This window comes from Zosterops lateralis, assembly GCF_965231275.1.
Source record: "Zosterops lateralis genome assembly, chromosome: 2".
NCBI lineage: Eukaryota > Metazoa > Chordata > Aves > Passeriformes > Zosteropidae > Zosterops > Zosterops lateralis.
The window spans coordinates 94,037,887-94,061,957 of NC_139763.1; the positions used below are offsets into that span (position 1 = coordinate 94,037,887).

Below are 24,071 nucleotides of genomic sequence, written 5' to 3' on the forward strand. Positions count from 1 at the left end.
AGGAGAACAAGACAGAGTCAAGAAAAAGAGAAATTAGTTTGAAACTGGAAGGGACAGAAATGAGAAAAGACAGAATGATTTTAAAGGGATATGGGACCATAGGGGAAAAGGTAATCAACAGATGAAATATGGAATAAGGTTCCTAGGATATCATTCTGCTACCTTTCAATTACTGAGTTTGTATTGGTAAGTGTGAACAGACAGAAGCTGGGACTAGACCAAACTCTAGAGCAGAGTTACTTGCTGGTTCTGAATTTTGCAGCTGATTCAAACCTGACCCTAAACAGAGCCCCAGCCTCTCACCTACCATCCACATGCACATACTAATTATGGTGTATTTAAAATGCAGTTCCCAGTTCCAGGTCTAAAGTTTGGGCTAGATTTGGCCCACATGTCATTGGCATCAGAGATACACTGCAGCAAAATGGCCCACTCACACAAATGAACACGTAGACACAAAAGTGACTGATGGCAGTGTTCCTGTGACAGTCCCAAATTGAATTAAAACTCTCATGTCTCTCATGTCATGACCTGCATGTCCTTTTAGACAGAAAAAAAAAAAAAAAAAAAAGCTGTGTAAAGCAGTCAGTATGGGATGCAGTTTAGTCTAGTTTCTGCTCTCACCACAAAACCCAAAGTTATGGTTTGGTTATTTCTAACAGATGCAGTGCAAAAGGATAAATCCATGGCCATTCTTTGTTTACCACCTTTAGATTTATTTCATGGCAGTTTGAATTTTTGCAAATTTGGGTACATTTTGTGGTGGTTATTTTCTAAAGAACAGATATTATCATAAAAGAACATATCTTTGATTTCCTGTAGCATTGCAGCACACAAAGCAAATTTCTACTTTGAAAGTCTTTTCACCCTGGTCTTGTGACTGCCATGAGATTCAAAAAAAATCCTCAGGCAGCAATCTGGAACACAATTTTCAAATACTCCAGATTTGTTCTTGCTGATATTAATATAATTCTAAGTTTAGAATCCATTATTTGTGACTGAATTCTAAATTTGGCCCTCTCTGTTGGTTCCTGTTACACAGATGAACTGAAATGCATCACTGAAACAAAATATAAGATGAAATTCCATAATGTATATATGCACATATGATTTTAGCTGGGGGGTTAGTTTTGCTAGAGAAGCATTTTGCATGATTTCAGAACTTCACCTCAAAGGATCTCAAAGGATTTGCTAGCAATGAATATTTTAATATCACAAGTCATTTAGAAATGGGTGAGTGTTGTTAGCACTGTTTTGCAGTAGGAACTTAAGGTACAGAGTGAAGAAGTGGTTTACCCATGGTCATAAAATGAGTGGCAGAACCTGTGACAGACTCAGGGAAACCTTGCAAAGTTGTTGTTAACTGTTCCAGAAGGAAATGTGGCAACTCTTAAAGATGATTTGCAACAGTGAGGATCCTATTTTAGCCCCCTTTTGGTGTGTATGTTCTTTCTTTCAAGTTGTCGGATTTTGTTTATCATTTTTTAGAAATTCGAGGCCTGTTTATACTGGAGGACACTAGAGAACTTCACAAGAGCCAGGAGAAGTGAGGTGCAGGAGCTGAGAGAGATTTGATGATTTTCAGTGAAGTCTTTCTAACTTGTTTTTGTTGCTTGGTTAATCCTTACTTTTTCACTGTGCAATTGCTTCATATTGTTTCAGGAAATCTCTGTCCTTCTAGTTTGTGTAGAAGAAAGAAAGAGAGAGAACAAAATAAATTCAGGCAGACTACAGCTGGTATTTTGAAGTTTAAGAAATCAGGGGGGAAATGAGTGAAGGGAGTCCAACTTCATAAAGATAAAGAAAACTGCTGAAAAAACCTACAAGCCCAGATGAAAGAAATGCTGTAGTGATCACACAGTAGCTGAAATAACAGGTAATGCACATTCCACACACCCAGACAGAAAAATAAAGCAGTGCCAAGTTTTTTCAAGGTACAGCAGATACTCAAATACTTGGGAGGGTTTTTCATCCCTGGAATCAGAGATCTTATTTCTTTTTTAAACAGAGAATAAGTTCACTATAGAGCAACACCCCACTGGGGAGGTAAGTACAGCGATGGTTCCTCAGTGTCCCATTGCAGCACAAAAATGAGTGGCAGCAAGGAGTGAAGAAATAACCAGAGAGTTAATAATGAGGTACTAGCAGCTTTGCCTGAGGTGGAGGGCAGACAGGGAGTGAGTGAAATGATGTGAAAGAACAGTTTAGCAATAGAGAAAAATTGGTGGCTACCATTTCATGAAATCTCAGTCAGCACTGAAAGACTCTCTGAGAGACTGAGTGCCTTAGGTGTCAATGTCATGGATAGAAGATGCATTAAAATACAAAAGCAGCTTCCTTGAGCTGTATGAATAGATAGCAAGTGATCTTCCTAAAGGATGTAGCAGCTGGATCGCCTGTGGTAGGTGGAGAGATTTATACCCCTCACTCCTGAAGACTGAGTTTACAACATAAATATGGCCCCACCAAAGGTTTAACTTACCCAGGAAACTATCTCCAACAGCAAATATGGAGTATGTTTGTAGAGAGGGTACTCAGGTACAGTTTGATGATACAATTGATCTAACAGCTTGCTGACATTCCTTGCTCCCCAGTCCTTTTGCTCATCCTGCTCTCTGCCATGTGGTTTTGTTGTTTCCCTTTTTCTGCCACTCAGTGGACATCCCAGTGAGCCTGCCCAACCTGCTAAACCAGTGAATAGGTAAATGAGCTTTACTGCTCATCTCCCTAAAATGCCCCAAATGTTTTCTTTTGTTGTACTGAGCTGAAGTAGTTCATGGCTGGGCTCAAAAGCCACCAAAGCCCATGCAGGAGAGGAAGGTCTATCACACATCTCTGGGTATGAGGAGATGGAGGCAGGACCATGTTTGGTAGAACTGGTGAGCCAGTTGATTCAGCTCTGCAAAGCCTGGGAGTGAGGTTTATAAGCCCTAAGCACAAAAAAAGGGGCAGTAATACACATCTCTGGGAAAATTACCTGACAGAGAAGCAAAGCCAGGGCTGCCATCACAGAGCATCAGAGGTGAAAAGCAGTGACACAACTGAAGTGAAAGGATTCTTCCTCCAAGTGTATTAAGAGGTAGGGAACACATTTCCTTTTTTGTTTTACTCACCTAGCAGTACTATGGAAAGCATTATGAGTGAAAGTCACAATTTGTATCTTAACTCATGCTAGACAGAAGTGTGTATATATACACACATACATATATATATATATATGCACATAGCAGAGACACATTTGCTGGAGGAATACAGATATATAGGCTTATGTGTAGGTGAGTATGTATACATAGGCATGCACCTCTGTGGTGTAGAAGCAAACCCACACACCCCTCCACAGGCACACACAAGTAAGTGCAGCACCTGGCACATTCTCACAAAAGCAGAGAAAAGAAGGAAAAGCTTTTCCAAATTAGTTGCTTTCTGCCTCCTGCTGAGCTAGCCCATCCCATAGGCTGAAACAGGAGAGAGCAGCACAGTGCTGCACATCTTGATGCAGTCCTGCTGGCTCAGTTGGCTCCATTATAAGAGACTGCCACATCAGCAGGTCCCCTGCTGCATCCTCTGCACCCTTTGGGGAATCAGCAAACAGAGAGGTGGAGCAGGAGCTGGCAAGACAGTGCCAGAACGAGAGGCTTCAGGTGGAGCCCAGCAGTTTTGGTTGCAGCTATCCTAAAAGCTGGCATTAGCTCTAACATGTCATCGTTTGTTAGCATCCTTCCACAAGTGTGCACATGCTGACCACCCTCCTTCCACTCTGCCCACGCTTTGTTGTGCCTGAATATTTGGTTACAGTGGTGGCTGCTGGGGTTCGGAGCCTTAACCGTGGCCGAAATCCCTCTTAGTGGCTCTTAGTGCACACCCCCTGTTTTCCTCAAGGCTGTCAATAACGGGGAGACTCAGAAGGGAGGAAAGTGGTTTGGGCTGACAGTCAGAGGGGGCAAGGCTGAGACACTGCTAATGAGCCAGGGTGGAGCAATAAAAGCAGCACACAGTGGGAGAGAGGAACAGAGACAGAGTCCTTGAATAGAAAGCAGCATGATAATGAGGCCTTAGTGCTTTGCTTTAACTGCTTATGCTGTGCAGCCTGCAGCCTGCTGTGCAGGAAGAAGGTAAAGGGGAGTTGAGTTATTTAACCAAACTAAATAACAAGGAAGTCTTGTCAGCACAAACAGCCTGCTTTTGCAGAACAATAGTCCCCTGTTGCTACATAAACACAGAGATCCAGGCTAGACTTGTATTTGATCTCCCCTGTGCCTGCTGTGGATTCAAACAACTCCATTACCACCGTGAGGGCAGGAGTTCTGCCAGTGTCATAGGGATGGGCCTTACCTGCTCAATCCTCAGGAGCTCCAGTGAGACAGAAACTCACTTTTTGCACCAAGGATGCTGTAGAAAGAGCATTGGCCTCCAAATAGCAGGGCCTTGGTGATCAGAGAATAATAGTGGGCTACTGATTTATCCTGCCAAGCTCTGTGTCCATCAGCAGTGATCTTAGCAGGTAAGCCAGGAGATAACTCATTGCCCCAGGCCTACCAGCTGTTGCAGCTAAATGTCTACCTATGGATCAGTCCATGGGTAGGAACTTGTCTCAGTCAATACAAGGCACCCAGCAGGCTCTGAAGGCAAAGGAAGAAGACCCAGTGATAACAGTCAAGCCTGGGGACCTTGTATTCTTGGCTTTGTGTCTGGCTCTGCCAACAGTTCAGCATTTGACCTTGGGCAAACTGCTTCCTTGTTCTGTGCATCACCTGCACAATCTGTGAAGCAGAATTATCACTACTGTTAGCCTGAGACTGAGGTCCCTGATACTGCTTTCCCTCAGTGTCTGTGCAATTCTTTTGGGATCCTTTGTGGAGGAAGCAAACCATGAAGGCAGCAGTGACATATATCAAAGTCCTGCCATGATGTATAACAAAGATTATAAACATTATAAAACCCCTATAAACAAGGCAGCAAGCTCTTTGTACAACTGGAAGATGATGAGTTTGCAAAAACTCTGTTCCTCTCGGGGGACAAAAACTCTAAAGATGCAGAGTGCCCTTGAGGATTCGCCAGGGTAACTGTCCCATGCACAGATCCTCAAGGGAACTGCCATTGGCAAGAATTCCATTGTGGAGAAGGTTCTGGGGAGACAACTACCCATGGAGGATTTCCACAACTCACCTCTCTGCCAAGACTAGCTTCCAGACAGAGGTGTAGCTAAGAGGAGATGCAGAGTGATGACATGAGTGGTCTTGAAAGTCAGAGGGAAGATATGGACCATCAACTCCAATTACCTTCCCTGCAGGTGCTTAATCTCTCTTGCTGTTTGGCTATTATTTGTTTAGTTTTTCAAATCACTTCTCTCTGACTCCCAGTCCCAGGGGATGTTGATGTGTATTAGGCGTGTTGCTAGCAAAATGCTCTGTATATGAAACCTACTCCAGTTCATTTAATTTGGGGATGGACAACTCCATCAGGTTTGTATCTGCTGCTTGCTTAGTGTGAAAAGTGGCTTGTCCTTTTCTCCTGCATGTTGCTTATTGTTTTTTTTCCCCCCTTAGAACGAGTTTTACCCACACTCCCCAATCCTTTTCCAGGTCAGTATATGTTTTATATTGAAGTAGCTTTTTAGCTGGGTCATTCTCCGTCATCTTGACAAACACTCAGAGCTAGGCGTGGGCAAAACAGCTCAGAAATGTAGGAAAATAAGGGCTTTCCCTTCTCATTTACGTGTCATTTTGTCTTTTCTTCTCACCTTCCTCATCCTTCTATTTCTCCCCTCCCTCTTCAAAAAGCCAATCAACTGAACAGCAACAAACTTTAACCAAGCTTTGAGCCACGACATTGGGTTGTCACCCAGGTGTGGACAGTCTTTAGTGAGGTTCAATCTCCCTGCAGACCTTCTTCTAAAACACATTCCCATCCTAAGCTCTCTTTGCCACTTGTTCAGGTTTGGATCAAAAGCATAAGCAGACCTAAAATTTTGCAGAGACGGTGGAAAGGACAAGTGGAAAACTAAAAATTAAATTAAAATACTGCCAGAAGGTATTTTTCACTCTAGTTGAGCATCCTATCATCCACAGTAAAAAACACTTTGTTTTCTCATGCTTTTGTCCCATCTCTCCAAGTCTTCCAATCACATAGTCCCACACCTGAGGCAGAGACCATAAAAAGAGGCACATAGTGAGATGTTACTGTCTGCTTTATTCCAAAAAGGAGGAAGGTATGAAAGCAAAACAGGGTCTGGATGTTTTTTCCGTCTCTGTGTTGCCCACTCCTGCCTCAGGTGCAGACAGCATGGTCCCAACATCCATATGAGATTTGGGGCTTGGTTGTGATCTTTTCGTTCTGAAAAAGCACAGAGGCCAGGAACATCCAGAAAGCAGGCAGCAGCATTTGAAAGTAGTGTTTGCAACTAAATCAACAATAAGGCAGCAAGTCCCTGTGTTCACTGAAAAAATCTTGGCCTACAGCTCCTCAGTATCTTTGTTTTACTGCCATATGAGGAGGATGCACTCAACTTATGGGTTGCTCAGAGACCTAAATTGTTAATGTCTGCACAGAGCTTTGGGATAGAGTGTTATTAGGAACCCAGGTTGTTTTGCAAAAGAGCACCTGCTTGAACAAAGCACCTGCAGGTACTCCCATGAAAAGAACAATAAATGCTGGGTGTTACACATGCTCTGTTAAACTACTCTGCTGTTTTCAAATCGAGCTCTGCTCTTGGCAACTTATTCAGGCTCAGGATGTAGTCACAATTGCCTATTTAAAAGGCAAATCCACAAATACAATTAAAGAAAAGTACCTTAAAAAAAAAAAAAAAAAAAAAAAAAAAAAAAAAAAAAAAAAAAAAAAAAAAAAAGGAAGAGGGGAGGTAGAAATCAAGCTACCATTAAAATTAAATCCCAGAGAGTGATTTGTAAATAACATTCAAGGAGCTGAGAAAAGGAGTAAAGTAGGCCATTGGGAACCTACTGTGGAAAAATAAATCCAATTAAACACCATTATCTTATGTATTGCAAATGAAACTTGTGCTTGGATATGAAATTAAAGTTGCTGAGGCTGTTTTGGATGTAGGGTTTTGAGGAGTTTTCCAATTTTAAATGTTCTCTTTTTTTAAGAAGAATTTTCAATGACAAATATTTTTGTCTGATAAAAAACCCAGGGCTCTTTGGTTTTATGATTATTTTTATTATATATACTTAAATTCCACAGGCAGGCAGTGTTAATTTTTTTCATAGCCAGCCCTGTTTACAGCTGGTTTTGAATTAGGAGCCCATTAAGCTAAATGATAAAGCAAAATCTGCGAGTGAGCAAGGCCAGGATTCCCATTACAAATACACCTAATACAACTTGCCAAGGCCATCCTGCAAAGCTTTACTTGATCCTTTAAAACACTTTCCCCTCGTCTCTGAAGCTCTTATATTTTTACTGCTCCCCAGTCTCCTGAGATCATCTTGAAGGACATCCTGGTGTGCCATCTCCTCCTGTGAGGAGTCTCCAGGAATCTCTGGAGCCAAATGCTGGTGTGTCTCCAGTGACCCAAGACACGCCAAGAGGATTTTGCAGAGGGGGGAAGCAGAATTTAAATGCTATGGGCCTCACTTGTTTCCTGAAAGCCCTGACCAGCTTCTCCATTGTGGGACTGCAGCAGAGATGCTGGATGCTTTTCAGATGTGCTTTTACTTTGCTGCTCACCTTAAAGAAACCTTGGGCATAAAATTTTGTTAAACCTTTTTCTTCCTATGAGCTGATGTTCTGAAATGTAGTCCTCGGCCTTCAATTAAGCCATTCCTCAATGACCAGAATCACAGCCTTCTTCCTCTTTCTCCCTCAATTTTCATTTCTTTTAATCCTCAGTAACACTTCCCTGCCCTGTGGGGTTTTGAGCATTAATTTAAAAGGAAGGTGATTTGAGACGAAGAGCGCTGTAGTCCTGCTAAGCATTGCTATCATTAGCTAGCTGCTGTGGAAACATCTTGCTTCCAGGCAGGCTGGAGACTCAGAAGCAGCCCATTCAACTAAACAAATGGGACTTGAATTTGATGAGACACTTCCCTAAAATGTTGGTGGAGCCCAGCTGATTCAGCTCTCAACTGAGTTGTCCTTGATAAATTTTCCAGCCCTCTTGATTTTACAGTCAGGCATTCCAAATGCCTTAAAATGTCTTCTGGGATGATCCCACATCATCGTATCTTTCTGTCTGCATTTTAACATCATGTTATAATGGGGTGACACAAGACCTGGCTGTCACCAAGCAGGGGCTTAATGCATCATCAGGTGCCTTTCCAAAAGGATTTTTCTTCTGGAAAAAATAGGATTTGTTCATTCCACACCACATCTGACAGTGGAAGGGCAAGTGGGGCCACTGTTGAATCTCAAAGAGACCTGTCACAATTATGGCACTAGCTCCATCTTTGTCCTTCATTGTCCCTCATCCTCAACCCTTTGAACACGAGCTCCTTCCCTTTGATTAGCACCTAGTGTCCACATCAGAATGGCTTAGCCAGACTGATGGGCTTCAAAACCTGTGAGTCTTCCTCACAGGAGTTTTGTGATTGGGGCTTGCCAGAGGCTAAGTAGGGGCTGTCTCAGCGTGGTGAGCTTGATGCCCTCAGAGCTACGCAAGGGGGATGTGATGTTCCAGAAAGCAGCACATCCAGAGCTGCCCACAGGGCAACAAGTGTGTCAGCCTTTGAGGCCTGATCAGACAAAGTCATGGCCATCAATAGGTTGACACAAGATTTATAGCACTAGTGTGCTATCAATTAGCAGAGTGGGAGGGAAAAGGAAAATGAGTCCTGCCTTTCTGCCAAAACGTGCACTGATCGGAGAATGACCCTGTGTGACTGTAGATCGTAGATAGTCTCCATTTAGCTGTAGCCTGTGTAGCCTGTACTGTCACTAATGCCTTCACCAGGTGGGTGGGAGCTGGGGGAAGGGAGAAAAGGGATGTTCGTTTGGGTCTGCTGGCCAGAGTGGGAAACAGAGAGCAGCTTGCTTTCTTTCTAATACCTTCTCAGTCCTCTTTCTTCTCTCTGGGTATCCTGGCTGTGCAGAAGAGAGCTCCTCTGTTGCAGTGGTCACCTCCCACCCATCTCTGCTCCCCTTTCGCTTTCTGTAGTGCATGGCCCTGCCAGTTCTGCTGAGCCAGCTGCTTTCATGTCAGCAGGGTCTGCTTTGGCAAAAGGGTGGACACCTGAGTCCATCAAAGCTAAGGAGAGAGGCAAGGAGGATTACAGCAGAGGCTAAAGGCTGTAAAGGTTTAACATTTTATGGAGGTTTGCTGAGTAGTCAGTCAGCCCTGCCGATATGATGTGACCAGCTGAAAGACCCATCCACCTCTGGAATCCTCTTCTGAAGCCCGGGGGGGCTTTCTCATTTGGGCTCCAGAAAAGGGTCACTGAAAATCCAGGCCTTCAGGCCCTTAAAACAAACTGGTTGGCAAAGCTAGAGAAGCTATAGCATAGACAGGCCAGAATACACAATCTTGTCTTTTTTGTGATCCCAACAGAGAAACAGAGAAAAGATAATGACCAGGAAAAAAAAAATGGCCACAAGGGCCAAGCACATGAGGACATGTTTGGAACCATGTCAAGTCTGGTATTACCATAAATCCTAAGATGTTCAAGGGGCCTAAGTTCAGCTGTACTTCCCTACAGTGATGTGTGGCTCAGGGCATGTCTCACTTCCCTGAAAGCTGCCTGAGCCTGGGCACTGGCAGCTGATCACACCCATAGCCCCAGGTGGGAAGCACAACTCACAGCTCTCATTGTTCCCAGGGGTGGTATCCACCCAGATTTTCCAAAGAGCTCAGTGTCCATTTGGTGAGTGCAGAAGGGATTAGCCCTGCAGGGTGAATGCTCAGCAGACCAAGCTCCTCTCACTGCTCAGGGTCAGCCTGCCAAGGCTACAGGCACTGAGGGCTGGGACTGAACTGGGTGCCAAGCCTGTGGGGCCTTCAGGCCAAGGGAACAGGGAGGACAAGGCAGGGTGAGGGCAGGCAGCCAACATCACAGTAATTGCTTCTTGCTATTTCATAGGTACGAGGCAAGGGATGATGGCACTGTATCTTATTTTGGCTGTGTGGCTTAAAGTGAGTAATACCAAAGTCAGAGGTGATGATACTGTCTTCCAAAAGGAGGTAGTAGGGATGTAGACAAAAACAGCATCTTAGGGAAAAGAGGCATGCCGAGAATTGATGCCAAGCTACCAACATTTCTTAGTGGGTTTTGCTGAATAGCAACAGACAGATTCTGTTTATTGAGATTGCTTAAAAAAACTAAAAGCCAATCTGCTTCTTCCCACCCCTCCCAAAAAAAAAAAAAAAAAAAAAAAAAAAAAAAAAAAAAAAAAGAGAGTGTAGAGAAAAAAAAAAAAAGCTTTCTTAGAGAAAAAAAGAGAGACACAGGGAAAAATACAGAGAAATGGCCTTTACTGCCTGATCTGTTTCTGTACTTTTTGTTCATTATTTTAATTTAGATTGATTTATTCCAAAACGAGCCTTGGGTTGTATATATTTGCATAGTACAGTGCTGTGAAGGATCCAGTGAGTGAAGAAGATCAGCAGCAGAGGGTGGGGACTGAGACTGGAAGACCCAGAAAGATATTCCTCCAAGCTGAGCCCTCTCAGTGGATAAGGAAGATGTTTTAAGGTCTGCACAGTCATTGGTGTGGCTTTGCATGCATGCAGAACAGCCCTGCAGAACAGAGGTCAGGGCACAGCAGTCAGGGGAGAGAGTGGAGCTTGGGTGGATCCACTGTGGGAGAAAACACATAACTGCACTGCAGAGATTAGAAACAAAGACATGGAAGAGCGACTGCCACGGAAAATCAGTTCTCTGGTAAGCACAGTGATAGTGTTGTAGCATGGACAGAGTACCCTGTAGAACAGAGCTGGAGCAGGCTTTAACCCTCCTGAGACAGATGTCCCCAGGCCAGAGGACAGTCATAGCCTAATACCACCTGTATGTTAGATGAGCTTCTGGAGTCATCAGCTGAACCCTCCTCCTTTAGAGACATTGAAGACAACCTATCCCCACCGCACAGCAGGTGTGCTTAAATCCTTTCTGTCTCCTTCTTGTTCTCTTTATTTCTTGTGTTGACTGGCTGACTGCAACTATGGAGGGCAAGCAAGGAGGAAGATGAAGAACTGCCATTGTTGGCTTGATTTAATCCTTACATGCACACAAAAACTCCTCCAAACCCCCTGAGAAAATGACCACAGAATAAATTCTACCTTCCTACTCCTCCTCCTCCTCCTCTTTGCCCTTCCATTTCCAGTGTAAACCACTCAAGAATTTGCCTAACAAGCTGGCCTCCCCTCTGGTTATTGTCCCAAGTGAACAGTCTCTCCATTCACTAACCCATGACGGTAAGTTGGTTTGGGAAGCAGCAGGTTTATCTTCCCAGCTCAGGCAGTGCACTGGGCCTGCTCATGCACCGGCTGCCATTCAGTGTCTGCTCTGCTGTTGATAAAGCACATTACACATGGCTGGGCTTGCATGATTAATACAGCTGTCTGAGCGCTCTCTCTAAAAACAAAAACAACCAGAAAGGAGAAGGGAGGTGTGGGATTTGGGAGGGAGGGAGAGTGTGCATGGGGAAAAAACCCAACTGTTCCAAAGAAGTCAGGCTTGCAGAAAAAGCAGAGCACCCCTGGAAAGCCTTCCCTCCCATGGGTGAGCAGGTCTGTCAGCAGAGCTCCCCTGCAAAAGGGAGAGGCCCTGTGGCAAGGTGAGCAAGGAGCAATGCACGTGGTCCTTCCCCAGCATCACCTGCATGTCCCTCTGTACCTGGGGAGTGGATGCATGAGTGGGAGCACGGGATCAGGCCCTGGAGCAGGATGTGCTCTGACCAGCATGGCTTCAGCAGGGTCTGGTCAGGCAGCCCCTACGGTAGGTGTTGCAGGTACACAGGCACAGTGACCCGGGGTGACACTGCCCAGGCAGGTCACTGTACACACCCTGTGCTCAGAGGCACAGCCCACAGGCACTGAGCAACCTCCAGGCACCCAAGAACATCTAGTGAAGAACAGGAATAGCTTCCTACATCTTCCCCATTGCTCCAACTCATCCAGCTGAAGGCCTGCTCAGTAAGCTGTATTAACTTTACCTTTTTAATAGTGGTCTGGGAATGGGCTGTGGGAAGCCACAATGGCTTTCTGCTCTGGCTTTTCCCAGGCCTGGGCCAGGTATTAAAGCCATGTTAGGGTGTTAAGGTTAGCAGGAGTCTCACTCTGGAATTGCACACACATGAGCACATCCATATTTTGATGAGAACTACAGGGAACACAAGGTAATGTTTACTTAGACTCCACACTTCAGAGACACACACCAGATCCTGGACCCAGCTTGACTGTCATGGCATCTCTAATTCACTGAAATACTGAGAGTGATATCCCTAGGAAGATCTCAAGGACAGGCTGGGAGGACAATTCTCTGCAGATACTAGAGAAAGATAAGGAGGCCAGAGGCTGCAGTAGGACTGGATTTCAGTATCAGAGTAACCTCAAGAACTCTGGTCACTCTCCACCCCAATTTAGTTCTTTTTCTGCTCCAGTCACCCCTATGTATGTCCCCTGCCTCTTCATTTCTAGCCACAACCACTCAAATCTTTCCCATGCCATATATCCAGCAAAGCTTGTAGAAAACCATAGCAGGGATGAAGTGAGTAAACAGACAGACATGAAACTGATGAAAATATTAATTTTTCAAGAGGTTTCAGAGCCTCCAATTAGCAAACCTGCTTCCTAGGGCTGTGTGTGCTCTGGGTGAGGGGAGCTATGCTGTTTGTCCTCTATTGAGACACTGGGTTATGTGCTGGCATCACCTTTGGTCTGCAGTGTGCTATATATGTGCTTTGGAGATGAGCAGGAAAGGGATTGTTTATCCTAGAAAAGCAAAAAGCAGAAAAAGCTCAGATCTTCTCAAAATGACTCCTGAAAAAGTCTGTGCTATGTGGTTTGGTTTTTTGGGTTTTGGTTTTTGTGGGGGTTTTTTGTTTTGGTTGGGGGTTTTTTGGGGTGTGTGGGTTTTTTTGGTGTTTTGTTGTTTTTTGGTGGGTTTTTTTTGTTTGGTTGGTTTGGTTTTATGTGGGTCTTTTTCGTTGGCTGGTTGGTTGGTTGGGTTTTTTTTGTTTTTTGTTTGTTGGTTTTGGTTTTGGGGTGTTTTTTGGATGTCTTTTGTTATGCTTTTCTTGTAGAATGAGCATCTAATGCTTGATCTGAAGATAATACAGTTTTAAGTGTCACTGGGGAAGGTGGGGTTTTGGGGGGTGTTGTTTTTTTTTAAATAAACCTTCAGTTGCTAGGGAAATGAAAAGGATGAGAGAACAATTTCTTCAGCTATGAGGAAATATTTAAACTTTTTATATACACAGGACAGATCTGATGATGAAAGATCAGTGTCACCTTGAAACAAAGGTGGTCTTCTAGCCACCACCAACCTCAGTGGTCAGGATAACAGCTCAATTTTAGACTAGGATTACTGTAAACCAGTTCCAGGATAAATGGTGCAAGCAGACAGCTCTTGAACACCACAACCTTCTCAGAAAGACACTAAAAAATACAATTTCAGGGATATTCTTCAGACCTTAGGGAAGGATGGGTGAGCTGCATTACAGAATGAATCTTCATTCCTCTAAGACATGAGGTATGATAGATGAGTACTTAGTACACCATGAAGGAGCTCCGAAACATGAGGAAGAACTGCTCAGTGCTAAGAAAGCATGAGCAAATTCTGAAATACATTAAACCGAGTGCAAAGATTGATAGACACCAGAGACATTTCCTTAATCTTGTTGGAGAGTTGCTGGAGGGCATCGTCCCCAGCTTACACAGTGGTACTTGCACCTCCAGGAAAGCCAGCCTATTGCCACTGCAGTCACAGTCAAGTTTTAATTACAAGATCCAACTGGTAGTGACAATGGGGAATGAGCAGGCAATGAGCAAAATAGCTTCAGCACTGAGAACAGGGAAGGAAAAAAGTATCTTCTTCTAAGAAGAGGGGGGAGGAACAGGAAAGAAATAAAAAAAAAAAGCCCCAAATGAACCCTAGTAAGTAGAAGCTGGTAATCCCTAAAGCCTCAGAGTAGAGTGCAAAGCCCTGGAAGAAAGAAATTAATAACTTTCAAAGTATGACCTTGAAAATGGAATTAACAGTATTCCTCCCTTTTAAGCCTTCATGATAATAAAGATTTCATCTTCTGAAGCCCCAGCAAGAGAGTCAACAGACTAGGGAAAATTGCTTCCTGCAGAGCAGCTGGCAAGTGAAAACGCTAAGACCCCTACAGGCCCCAGGGAGTGAGATGATAGAGACACCTGCATGGTGCACATCCTCTGTGCCTTGTGCCTTCTTCTTTAGAGGTGGTGTTTTTTCTTCCCCCCTCATTTTTGGTCCTGCTTTTTCCTCAAGAGACAGAAATCCAGCCTTTACTGTAAGCAGAGTCAGACTATCAACAACATGGAGCCCAGTGATGCTCCGAGTGGTCAGCACCTGGAAAAACAGCAGGCTTTGTTTATCATCACTCCTTCCTTCCCATCACAGACAAGTTCTCCTAGCCCATCCCATGCTGCTTTCTGGCTTCTCTTCCACTCAGAAACTCATGGGGACCAATTACCCGCTAACACCAGATTTTACCTCTCACTCCCTGGCAGGATCCCAGGGGCAGATTCCCCAAAGCAAATCAAGAGCCAGGAGCTCTCTGATGCCCTTTGAACCTTCTCTGTGGGCTCTCTTCCATCAGCAAACTGCAGATATGTCAAGCCCTGGAGTCTTGTTAATGTAAATAAGAGAAAAACTGGCACCCGCTGTCTCCTCTCCTGCCTTCATTTTGGTTTACTCAGATGACAAGATTGGCAAATGGGGATGTGAAACATGTAGATGGGTGGATGATATTTTTTTTGCCCTCAGGAATGTGTCTGCCCTCTGCTTGCATCTCAAATGATCCTTTTTAAAGGTCTGTGTTGGGAATCTCGAAAATAACAGGTTCAGTTTCTGCTGGCGATGATCATGGTGCACACATTTGGAGCCATGCCTCTGGTGAACTTGTGGCTTTACTTTCACATCTGGCCTCATTGCCTCTTGAGCAAGGCTTATGTGTCATGGCACAGTCTCCATCCCCCTGTCTAATGGGCCCCTTCAAGGGTGCTGTTGGTATTACAAAAAGGAGCTAGAGGGAGTGAAGAGACAGAAGTAGAAATATCTGTGTGGAGGAAGTAGAATAACAGGATGGCTTGGGTTGGAAGGGACCTTAAAGACCATCTAGCTTCAAATCCCCTGATATGGATGGGGCACCTTTCACTGACCAGGGTGCTCAAATCCCATCTAATGTGGCACTGAACATTTCCAGGGATGGGATATACACGGTTTCTGTGAATGCCTCACTACTCTCATAGTGAAGAGATATATACTATAATATATACTAATATACTAGTATATTAGATATATACTAATATACAATCTACCCTCTTTCAATGTAAGACCATTACCCCTTGTCCTATCACTCCACACCCTTACAAAAAGCCCTTCTCCAGCTCTTGTCAGCCCCTTTTAGGTACTGGAAGATCATGGTGAGGTTTCATGGAGCCTCCCCTTCTCAAGGCTGAACAGGTCTATCTCTCTCAGCATGTCTTCACAGGGAGAGGTGCATCCCTCTGAGAACCTTCATGGCCCTTCTCTGGACTCTCAGCAACAGGTCCATTTTCATACTGGGTGCCTATCATAAGTGGAATAAGCAGGGTGGGTTACAGACCTCACCAACACCCCCTGCACCCTCGGTTTCTGCTGCCGGAGTGGGCAGATGCCCTGCTTTTTATATGCCTTCCGAAGAGGTTTTGCCGAGGATGCAGATGTAGTGGTTGTGGGGAGATGCAGGCCGGTGGGAACCAGGTTCTGTGCCACATCCATGTACCACATCCCTGTGCCCGTCCCTGGCTGGCTCGGCGGTGGCTGGGAGCGCCCAGAGCCGGCACCCTTCCCTCAGCCTGGTCCCGGGGGTTTCCCGGATGGATGTGCAGAGCTGCCTAGCCCCGGTGTTATTCCCGGCGTTATTCCCGGTGTTATTCCCGGTGTTATTCCCGGTGTTTTCCGTGCGGTTCCCAGCCCGGAGGCCGCCTGGATGGGCGGGCGGTTTGGTGTCCTTTGGCTGCCACCTGGCGGGGAAGGAGCGGCGCTTCGGCGGCGGCGCCCGGGCGGGGACAGAGGGACAGGGGGACAGAGGGACTCGCAGCGAGCGCCCGGCCGATGGAGGGTGACAGACATGACATGTTCGAGCGCTGTTCCCCTGCGTGAGGCCACAGCCCGGGCAGCACACCTGTGCTTGCTGCTGTTCCTACCTTTTTTTGCACCTCCTTTTTGAAGCCCTACTTTCCCCCTGCAATTCTGAGCCCGGGCTGGTGCTGTTGCCTGCCTTTGCAGTCCTGGTACTAATGCCCTCTTGCCATAAGCACCATCATTCCTCTACCTGTCTCCCTCATCCCTGCTTTCCTGTGCCTGGTCAGGACCTAATTTCCTCTCTTTAGCTCTCCTTTTCCCAGGAGCTGTTCTCATTACTTACCTAACCTTCATGCTTATGTAATGTCCTCTGTTTCTCCATCCTCACCCTGGCTGACATCTCCTCCCATGGCCCTCTTCCATGTCGTGAGCTGAGCATTCCCATATTGCCATTTCAGTTGAAGACCTTCCCTGGTATCATTTCCTGTGCTGTAGCCCAGCCCTGGTACAAGTGCAAGGCTCGTCCTGTCACCTCAGTCCACATTACCCCCTTATTATATCTCTCAGCACAGCAGCCTTTTCCCGTGCCTCTGCTCTGATGCACTCACATATTTTTTCACCTCCTCATGCAGCCCCCAACCCCCAGTGGGCACTGTAGGCTTTAAAAGGCCAACACAAGCCATGAGGTAGGTCCTGTGCAGGGCTAGCCTTCTGACCTTGGGCACTGCTGCAGAAGCTGGGTGGGTTGCAAGTTTTCATGACAAAAAACTCATCTCTCCCATTCCTGGGAAGATCTGAACAGTCCACAGCTAATTCTTCCCACACTAAGCAGTTTCCTTAGCCTGGGTGCCCCACGGTCAGCAGAGGAGGCTGCAGAGCAAGGAGTGACTGAGACAGTTTTAATCTAGCTAGTTCATGTAGCAATTAACAGCAGGGAGTGTGCCAGGCCACCTGTTAATGCCAAGGCCCTAAAGTCCCAGGAGAACATAGCACCCAAATTTAATGTGGGGCCACAATGTCATTGCTGGCAGCTACCTGCTGCTGTGCTTCTGAAAGAGCTGAGGGAGGATGTGGAAGTCTCTGGGCAGTCCAGAAGTGACCAGACAAGTTCATGGAAGAAGAAATTAATCTCAGAGGGGTGCAGCTTCTGCTGGCTCATAATGACTCTGAAGCAGCTGAGGTAGGCCAGTATGATGCATGCTGGCCCTGTGCTCATGGCTGGCCCCCAACTAGCACCCACAGAGGGCAGGACTGAAGGTTAGACAACCCCTTGGACTGACCCAGCAAAGGTCTTTCCTTGTGGTGTGTTCCTCAGGCTTTTTTTTTTTTTTTTTTTTTGGGGGGGGGGATGAGATAGCTCTTGGCTTTGCAATCTGGCTGTGGTTTGCCCTGAATGTAAGCAGCACCCTGCTTTTCCCATCTTCCTCTGCCATCTAATCCAAGTCCACCATGCTTCTCACTGTGTCTTTTCCTACACTCTTCATGGGAGTAGGAGCAGTTCTTGAACCATCACACACACAAGCATTACAGCTCTACCACACCAAGTCTGGTACAGCAGCACACATCCCCATGTCCTCTCTAGTGAAACCTTGGCTAGGCTGCCTTGCAGCCCTCTGCACATGAGAACATGCAGAAACTCCTCTGCCTCATGCTGTGTGGAAGGGTTTGCCTGCAGGAGTGTTAGGCACTGGGAGAAATTGCTGATGTCCCAAACTGAAGGGTCTTGCCACCCCTTCTGCATACTCACTCCGAAGTCTGTGGAAGTTCTCCCAGAAGTGTTAGGGAGGATTCCTGGAGCCTCTCTGTGCCAGGCTGGGTTGTTGCACACAGGTGGGTGGGCAGGAGCAGTGAGGTCACCATGGCATGGCTCTGTTTTTTCCCATTGTTAAATTCAAGGATGCAGCTAGGGTTACACTGTCTTGGGGAAAAGGGTGGGATGGAGGCTGCACATGGTCCCCTTCAGTCATGTGAGAACTACAGCTCTCTAAATCTTGGCCAAGGGTACCTTGTGGTGTGGCACCAATGCAAATCACTCAGACTGAACATGTGGCACTGATAAAGCCTTGGAAGCACAGGATACAGTATCCCACGAGGCTGTTGCAGCACAATTAGGCACCATGGCAGGGGTCCACCTGCCTCTGCACCAGGTATCCAAATGCCTCACATTTGGAGCAAGAAAGAGCAGTGCAGCTGTTCTGCACTTGACAGTTTTCTGTCTGCTCCTTCTTGATTTGCTTAATGGGATCTGACTCGGTCAGCATTTAGGGTCTGGAGTCCCTTAGGGGTTTAGCTGTGAAATGCTGCCAGATATTTATATTAGCTCATCAGCATCGGAAACCAAATTTTCTCCGCTTCAAACCTGTTGTGTGGTCACAGACTTGGCAGGGCTGCCCGATTGCCGGGCCAGGGTGGGGGAGATGAATAGTTTGTGATATTACAGCAAATTGCCAGAGCACAGGCTCAAGGTTACCGAAGCGGGAGACCGCAGGGACAGTCCTGGAGCTCCCGGTGCCAGCCGAGAGGGAGCAGGGGTGGCACCCGGGGCTCTTTCACGGGAGCTCTCCGGGGGGCTCCAGCGGGCGGCGGCCGCCAGAGGGCGCCGGAGACCGCGGGCTTGCCCTGCTGCTGCTGCAGGAACGGATGGAGAGGGATGTACGGGATGGAGAGGGATGTGCGGGATGACGAGGGGATGTACAGAGATGGCGAGGGGATGTGGCATGGGGGCTGCAGTACCGGGATGGCGAGGAGATGTGTGAGGTGGCGAGGACGCTACAGGGCGAGAAGTTTGTGAGGGGTCTGTGCGCTGGAGGCTGCAGGGATGGGGGATTGCAGGGAGTCTATGCGCTCGGGGGCTGCGGTGTGCATGAGCACACCTGGGGGAGCTGTGTCCACGCATCCCTGTCCACATGTGCACGTCCTGCCGTGCAGCGGGGTGGGCACACCAGGGGAGGGCGGGGTGCAGGTGCGGAGTGTGCGCTCAGGTGTGCGGGTTCTGCAGCACACCGTGGCTGCTCTGGGGGCTGGCGCTGTTTTCCCTCTCTTTCTTATTACACTTGAGCAGCTGTTGTCCCCCAAAACATTATTTTGTGATACAATTATAACCTTCCTACATTTTTACAGTACTTGTGACAGTAAATGTAGCACCCATGGTGTGTACTCTAGCTGGCTTTGCTTTAAAACCCAGAGATTCCATGTGGCCCCCAAAGCAACACTGGATCCCAGTGCTCCCAGTCAGCCTAACACTGCCTAACACCTGCCTGGCCTGCTGGTGAGAACAGCTGCTGGTGTTAGCCTGTGGTGTGGCACAGAAGATAATCAGGGCTGCTCATGGAGAGGTTTCTGCAGCCAGCTCCTGTCGTGGTTTGAAAGCAAAATGAGTGAGAGGCTCCAAGTCAGAGATACAATTTAATAAGAAGAAAGGTAAAAAGGTAAAAATAAAATAAAATAAATGCAATAACACAAAGGATCACTGACAGAGTCAGAATACAACCTGAGCAGGATGGTGGAAGCAGTCCAGATGAGGTGGTCTTCCTGAAGCAGTGATCCTGTAGAAAGGTCTGGTAGCTCTGCTCCTCTGGGAATCCAGTAGGTAAGGGCTGCTTGTACTGTCCCAAATCCCAGATTATATCCAGGTGAGAATGCTTGGCTCCTCCCCCTGGGCAGAGCATCTCACAATGGGATGATGAGTGTGAAGTGGGTCCTTGATGGCCCATTAAACAGAGATAACTCCGGGAGGGAGTTACCTGTGAGTCATGGGCAAGGTGTTAATGGGCCATTAGCAGAAGACAGCCCAAAGGCAGGGGGCTTGGGAACACTAGAACACTGCCTCACTTGGTTTAACAGTTCATGAAGGTGGTGATAGGATAAATACATCCTACACTACAACCCAGGACAGCTCCATCATCTGACTGGGACACACAGGGAGCCATGAGAACATGTATCAATTTTCATCTCTGAAGATGGGAGTTTCGGCCTCTCAGATGCCCTTGAACTTAGACACAGGAGCTCAAGCAGAACAGAAGCTAGTGTGACCCTCTCCCAATCCTCCATCACTCCAGAAGTCTTTGTGTGTCCTCTCTTACACCTAGATGTTGCAGAGGCTCATCTCCTCAGCACACCACTACCACACCATACATGCCATGCCTCTGCCCCCAGTCCCCACCAGGCTCCCATACTCTGATCCCTGCATTTAGATGCATTAAGGCAGCAGCATCCAGCCAAGGCCAAGGGTCCCCTTGCCTCTGCTGTGCTGGGTGTGCAGTGTGTGCCACCATTGGTGCAAATGCCCTTGCTCTGGTTGCATGGACACCCTAGAAAAGTGGCAAAGAGGAGGAATGGTTGTCACAAGTATCTTATGTAAGTGTCCATGTATGTGTTAAGACAAATAGTATTTAGGCCAGATAGTAAAAATGTGGTGGCTGAATTTTTTTTGTGGGCAATACACCATGCCTGGTGTGCTCTTGTTTATTTGCTGGGTCAGAGGAGTCATGTTTTGTGCCAAAAAGGGATGCAAATAGTCCCAAACAGCCTCCCCACCATTATTTGACTGTGACAGATGCTTTTTCTGAAATACAGGTGAGGTAGGGGTAGTAGTTGAACTGAAACTTGTTCCTGAGTTTAGGAGAGGAAATAAAATCAGTAAAAACCAGTGTTGTAGAATTTGTGTGACAAGCCACAAATGATGCACATGGACTAGCTAAAAAAAGAAGCCATAGATGGAAGATAAATTTTCCACACAAAGCAGCACATCCTTACTTAATACTGAAAGGACAGAACTGGGGCACTAACAGCTACTCTAGTCAGCTACCTTAGGAAGAAATCAGACAAATGAAAGTGCAAAGGAATTTGAGGGACTCTCAAGACATCCCTCTTGGATTTGCTGCCTTTTAGTCACCAGCTTAATAGTGACTGTGCTGCTGAGCAAGGCTGTGGCACCTGTGCTCCACCCAGGAGAGCAGGGCTCTTCACCTCTGCAGGTTGTGAGGGAGCAGCTGTACTTCAGTCTCACAGAACTCTCCTGAACAGGGCCTGTTTTGTTGGGGTGGGTTTTTTGGCTCCCCTCTGCCATCAGAAACAGCTTTTCTTGATAGTAAGCATGACTTCTTTCTTCCACAGCAGGATCAGTTCCAACATGAAACCTCATCTCCATCTCCACACTCCAGCATCTTACATGCACACATTTCTGTATAAATGTACACGTACCTGTGCCTGCATGCACACATATAGGAGCACTTTATGTGCACATGTGCACAGTGAGCCTGCATTTGCAGACCCACAGCCACGGACACCTCCCTGACCAATTATAAAGAAAAGGCTGCCAAGGCTTGTGATTGCAGGGTGAATTTAAAACAGCATCACTGCTGTTAAAGCCATCCAGAAAAGGGAACCCATAAATGAGAGGATGAATGAGAAGATGTCAGGAGTGTTAACGCTTAATATTCCCGGAGCGAGGCTGCGTTATTTGTTGCTGCAGCAGCGCGCTGCTCCCTGCCCCCTCTGACAGAGCCTGCAGATGCACATGCACACATGTGCGACTTCATTTCCCACCCTTGTGAAAAACCAGCCTCCCTGGCATAGCCTGCACCCTCACCCCACAGGTGCCGTGGCACAGGGCTGTGGGTGCCACAGTGAAGCCTTCCTCCACCCTGACTCAGGAACAAATATTTTCGGTGCAGCCATGGTGGGGAGAGGAGGTGCCTGCTGGGTGGGCCCATGGTTTATTGATTGGATCACTGTGATGAATCAGCTCCTGTGGAGCTGGTCTCTGCCTGCAGACAGGTACTGGCCAGTGCAGAATTACAAGGAGTCCTGGCACCTCAGGGCCACACTGGGAAGGCAGTGGAGCAGGCAGGTATGGGGGTGGTGACCAGGGGCTGCATCTGCAAAGGTGTGAAGCATATCCCTGCACTGGAAGGCCAGCAGCTCCCAGCTGGAGGCACAGCAAGGGTTGGGATGTGGTCAGCAGCCAGGGTTGAGCCTTTCTGCTTGCTCCAGTCCCTGTTCCTCCAGCGTGGGTGTTTGTTTAGGGAGAGCCACATGTCATTGGAATGTTGGACTGAGGGAAGGAGGATGCTGATGAGCTGGCAGGCCTGTAGCTGGGCTGGAGGGAGGCTCTCCAAGGTGGGAAGGTGGCTGTGCCCTGCAGCCCAAATCCACCACTGCAGGAGCAGCCTGGGGCTGAAGCGCTGTGTTCCTGTGTCACCCTCATCTCACCCAGCCTTGTGTAATCTTGTCTTCTTTTCTCTCCCTCCTGCAGGACCCGGCACAGGGAGAGTAGACAACGGCTCCATGAGTTTGGCCGTCCCACTGTGGCTTCTGGCAGCGTCCCTGCTCTGCCTACTCAGCAAATGTTAATACAAATCAGAATTAAAATAATAATATTAATAATAATTAAAAAAACAACACGACAACAACAACAACAACACACAAAACAAAACGCGTTATACAGGAGACAGAGCGAAGAGAGGGGAGAGAGAAAAAAGAGGGGGGGAGAGAGAGAGACGACTGTTTCTTTCACAACTTTTGTGTGTTCAGGAGTGAAGAGGGGGGAGAGGAAAAATTACAGCAAAGAAGATTCAGCAACATTTAATCCAAAACCTGAAAAGCAAAAGCTGGCTGTCAAGTCATCGACTGCCTGGGAGGCAACACGAAGCGAGGGAGAGGATGGGGCACCAGCAAGGATCGTGTCGCCGGAGGATGCTGCAATGTAAACAATCCAACAAAACCCGCAAAGCCAATCAAAAAAGAAGATCCCTTTTCTTTTCTCTCCTCCTTCCTCTTTTCCATACTCCCTCACTTTCCTTCCTTCCTCCTCTTTCTTTCTTTTGCAGAAAGAGGTCTTTGCTTCGGTGTCTATAGCCATTTAACTTTTTGGATGCCCTGGGTCATTTTTGTGAGCTAATGCTCAGCCAGTTCATACTTTTAAAATCAAATCTAAAAAAAAAAAAAAAAAAAAAAAAAAAAAAAAAAAAAAAAAAAAAAAAAAAAAAAAAAAAAAAAAAAAAGAGAGAAAAGAAAAAAAAAAAAAAGCCACAAACCAGAGCAAGTCACCTGAAGCTCTCTGCACACTGGTGTCCTGTGAAAAACCCCCTCCTCTCTTCATTTCACCCTGCGCTCATGTGCACCCAGCCCTTGCTAAACACCTTACCTGTCCCCTCCTTCATGCAACATCGCCCCCACAGGCCTGAACTAAAGCTGTGTCAGCTCTACTGAAAGTCTACTTTTCTTTCTTTTTCAATCCTCTTCCTTCCCCCTCCTCAATTCAACCAGGTGTCTTTCTCTTTCTCCTGTGTATGCCTGTGTGCGTGCGTGCATGCATGTGTGGCTCTTGCTCCGTCTTCACTCTTTCTCTCTTTCTCTTGCTCTCTCTAAGCATGCAAAACAAACAGCCCATGTGTACATATGCTCATCCTGTTGTAGATAATGTCCTGCCTTGTAAGTGTCAGACAAGATGCAGAGAGATCACTTAGACAGAGAAGAGGGGTGAGGAGAGAGGGGCAGCTGCAACACAGGTTCCCATTGTGTCCCCTCTCCTGTGTCCTCACTGGCTTTTTGTCTTCTGGCCACCTTGCTTGCAAGAGTCAGTCTGCACTCTTGTCTAGGCTTTTTTTCCTCTCCCACCTCCAACCTGTTTGGCTCTCAGCCTCCAAGTACCAGCATAGCAGCCCATGCTATGCATGAGTGCTTGCACACGCGCATGGGGCTGTGCACTCATGTGCAATTGTCCAAGCAAGCAGAAGAAACCAGGACTGGCCTACAACACTATGGACTGAAGAGTGCAGCCACCATTCCTCCTGGGGATGGGAGGCTGGGCTGGTGGGATGTGAGTGATGAGACCTTGGATGTCACCAAGCAGCCATTCCTTTTAGGTAT

At 46.8% G+C, this 24,071-nt stretch overlaps 1 protein-coding gene across 2 annotated transcripts in view; it reads left to right on the forward strand.

Annotated features, from left to right (window-relative positions):
- The window catches only part of LSAMP (limbic system associated membrane protein), a 983,246-nt gene extending 959,397 nt beyond the window's left edge, over positions 1-23,849 (forward strand). For both annotated transcript variants that reach the window (XM_083855065.1, XM_083855064.1), the window contains one exon: positions 22,456-23,849. In XM_083855065.1, coding sequence (XP_083711191.1) covers positions 22,456-22,553 — 98 coding nt within the window. In that variant the 3' untranslated portion in view covers positions 22,554-23,849. The remainder of the gene's footprint in view (positions 1-22,455) is intronic.
- Positions 23,850-24,071: the final 222 nt, after the last annotated feature.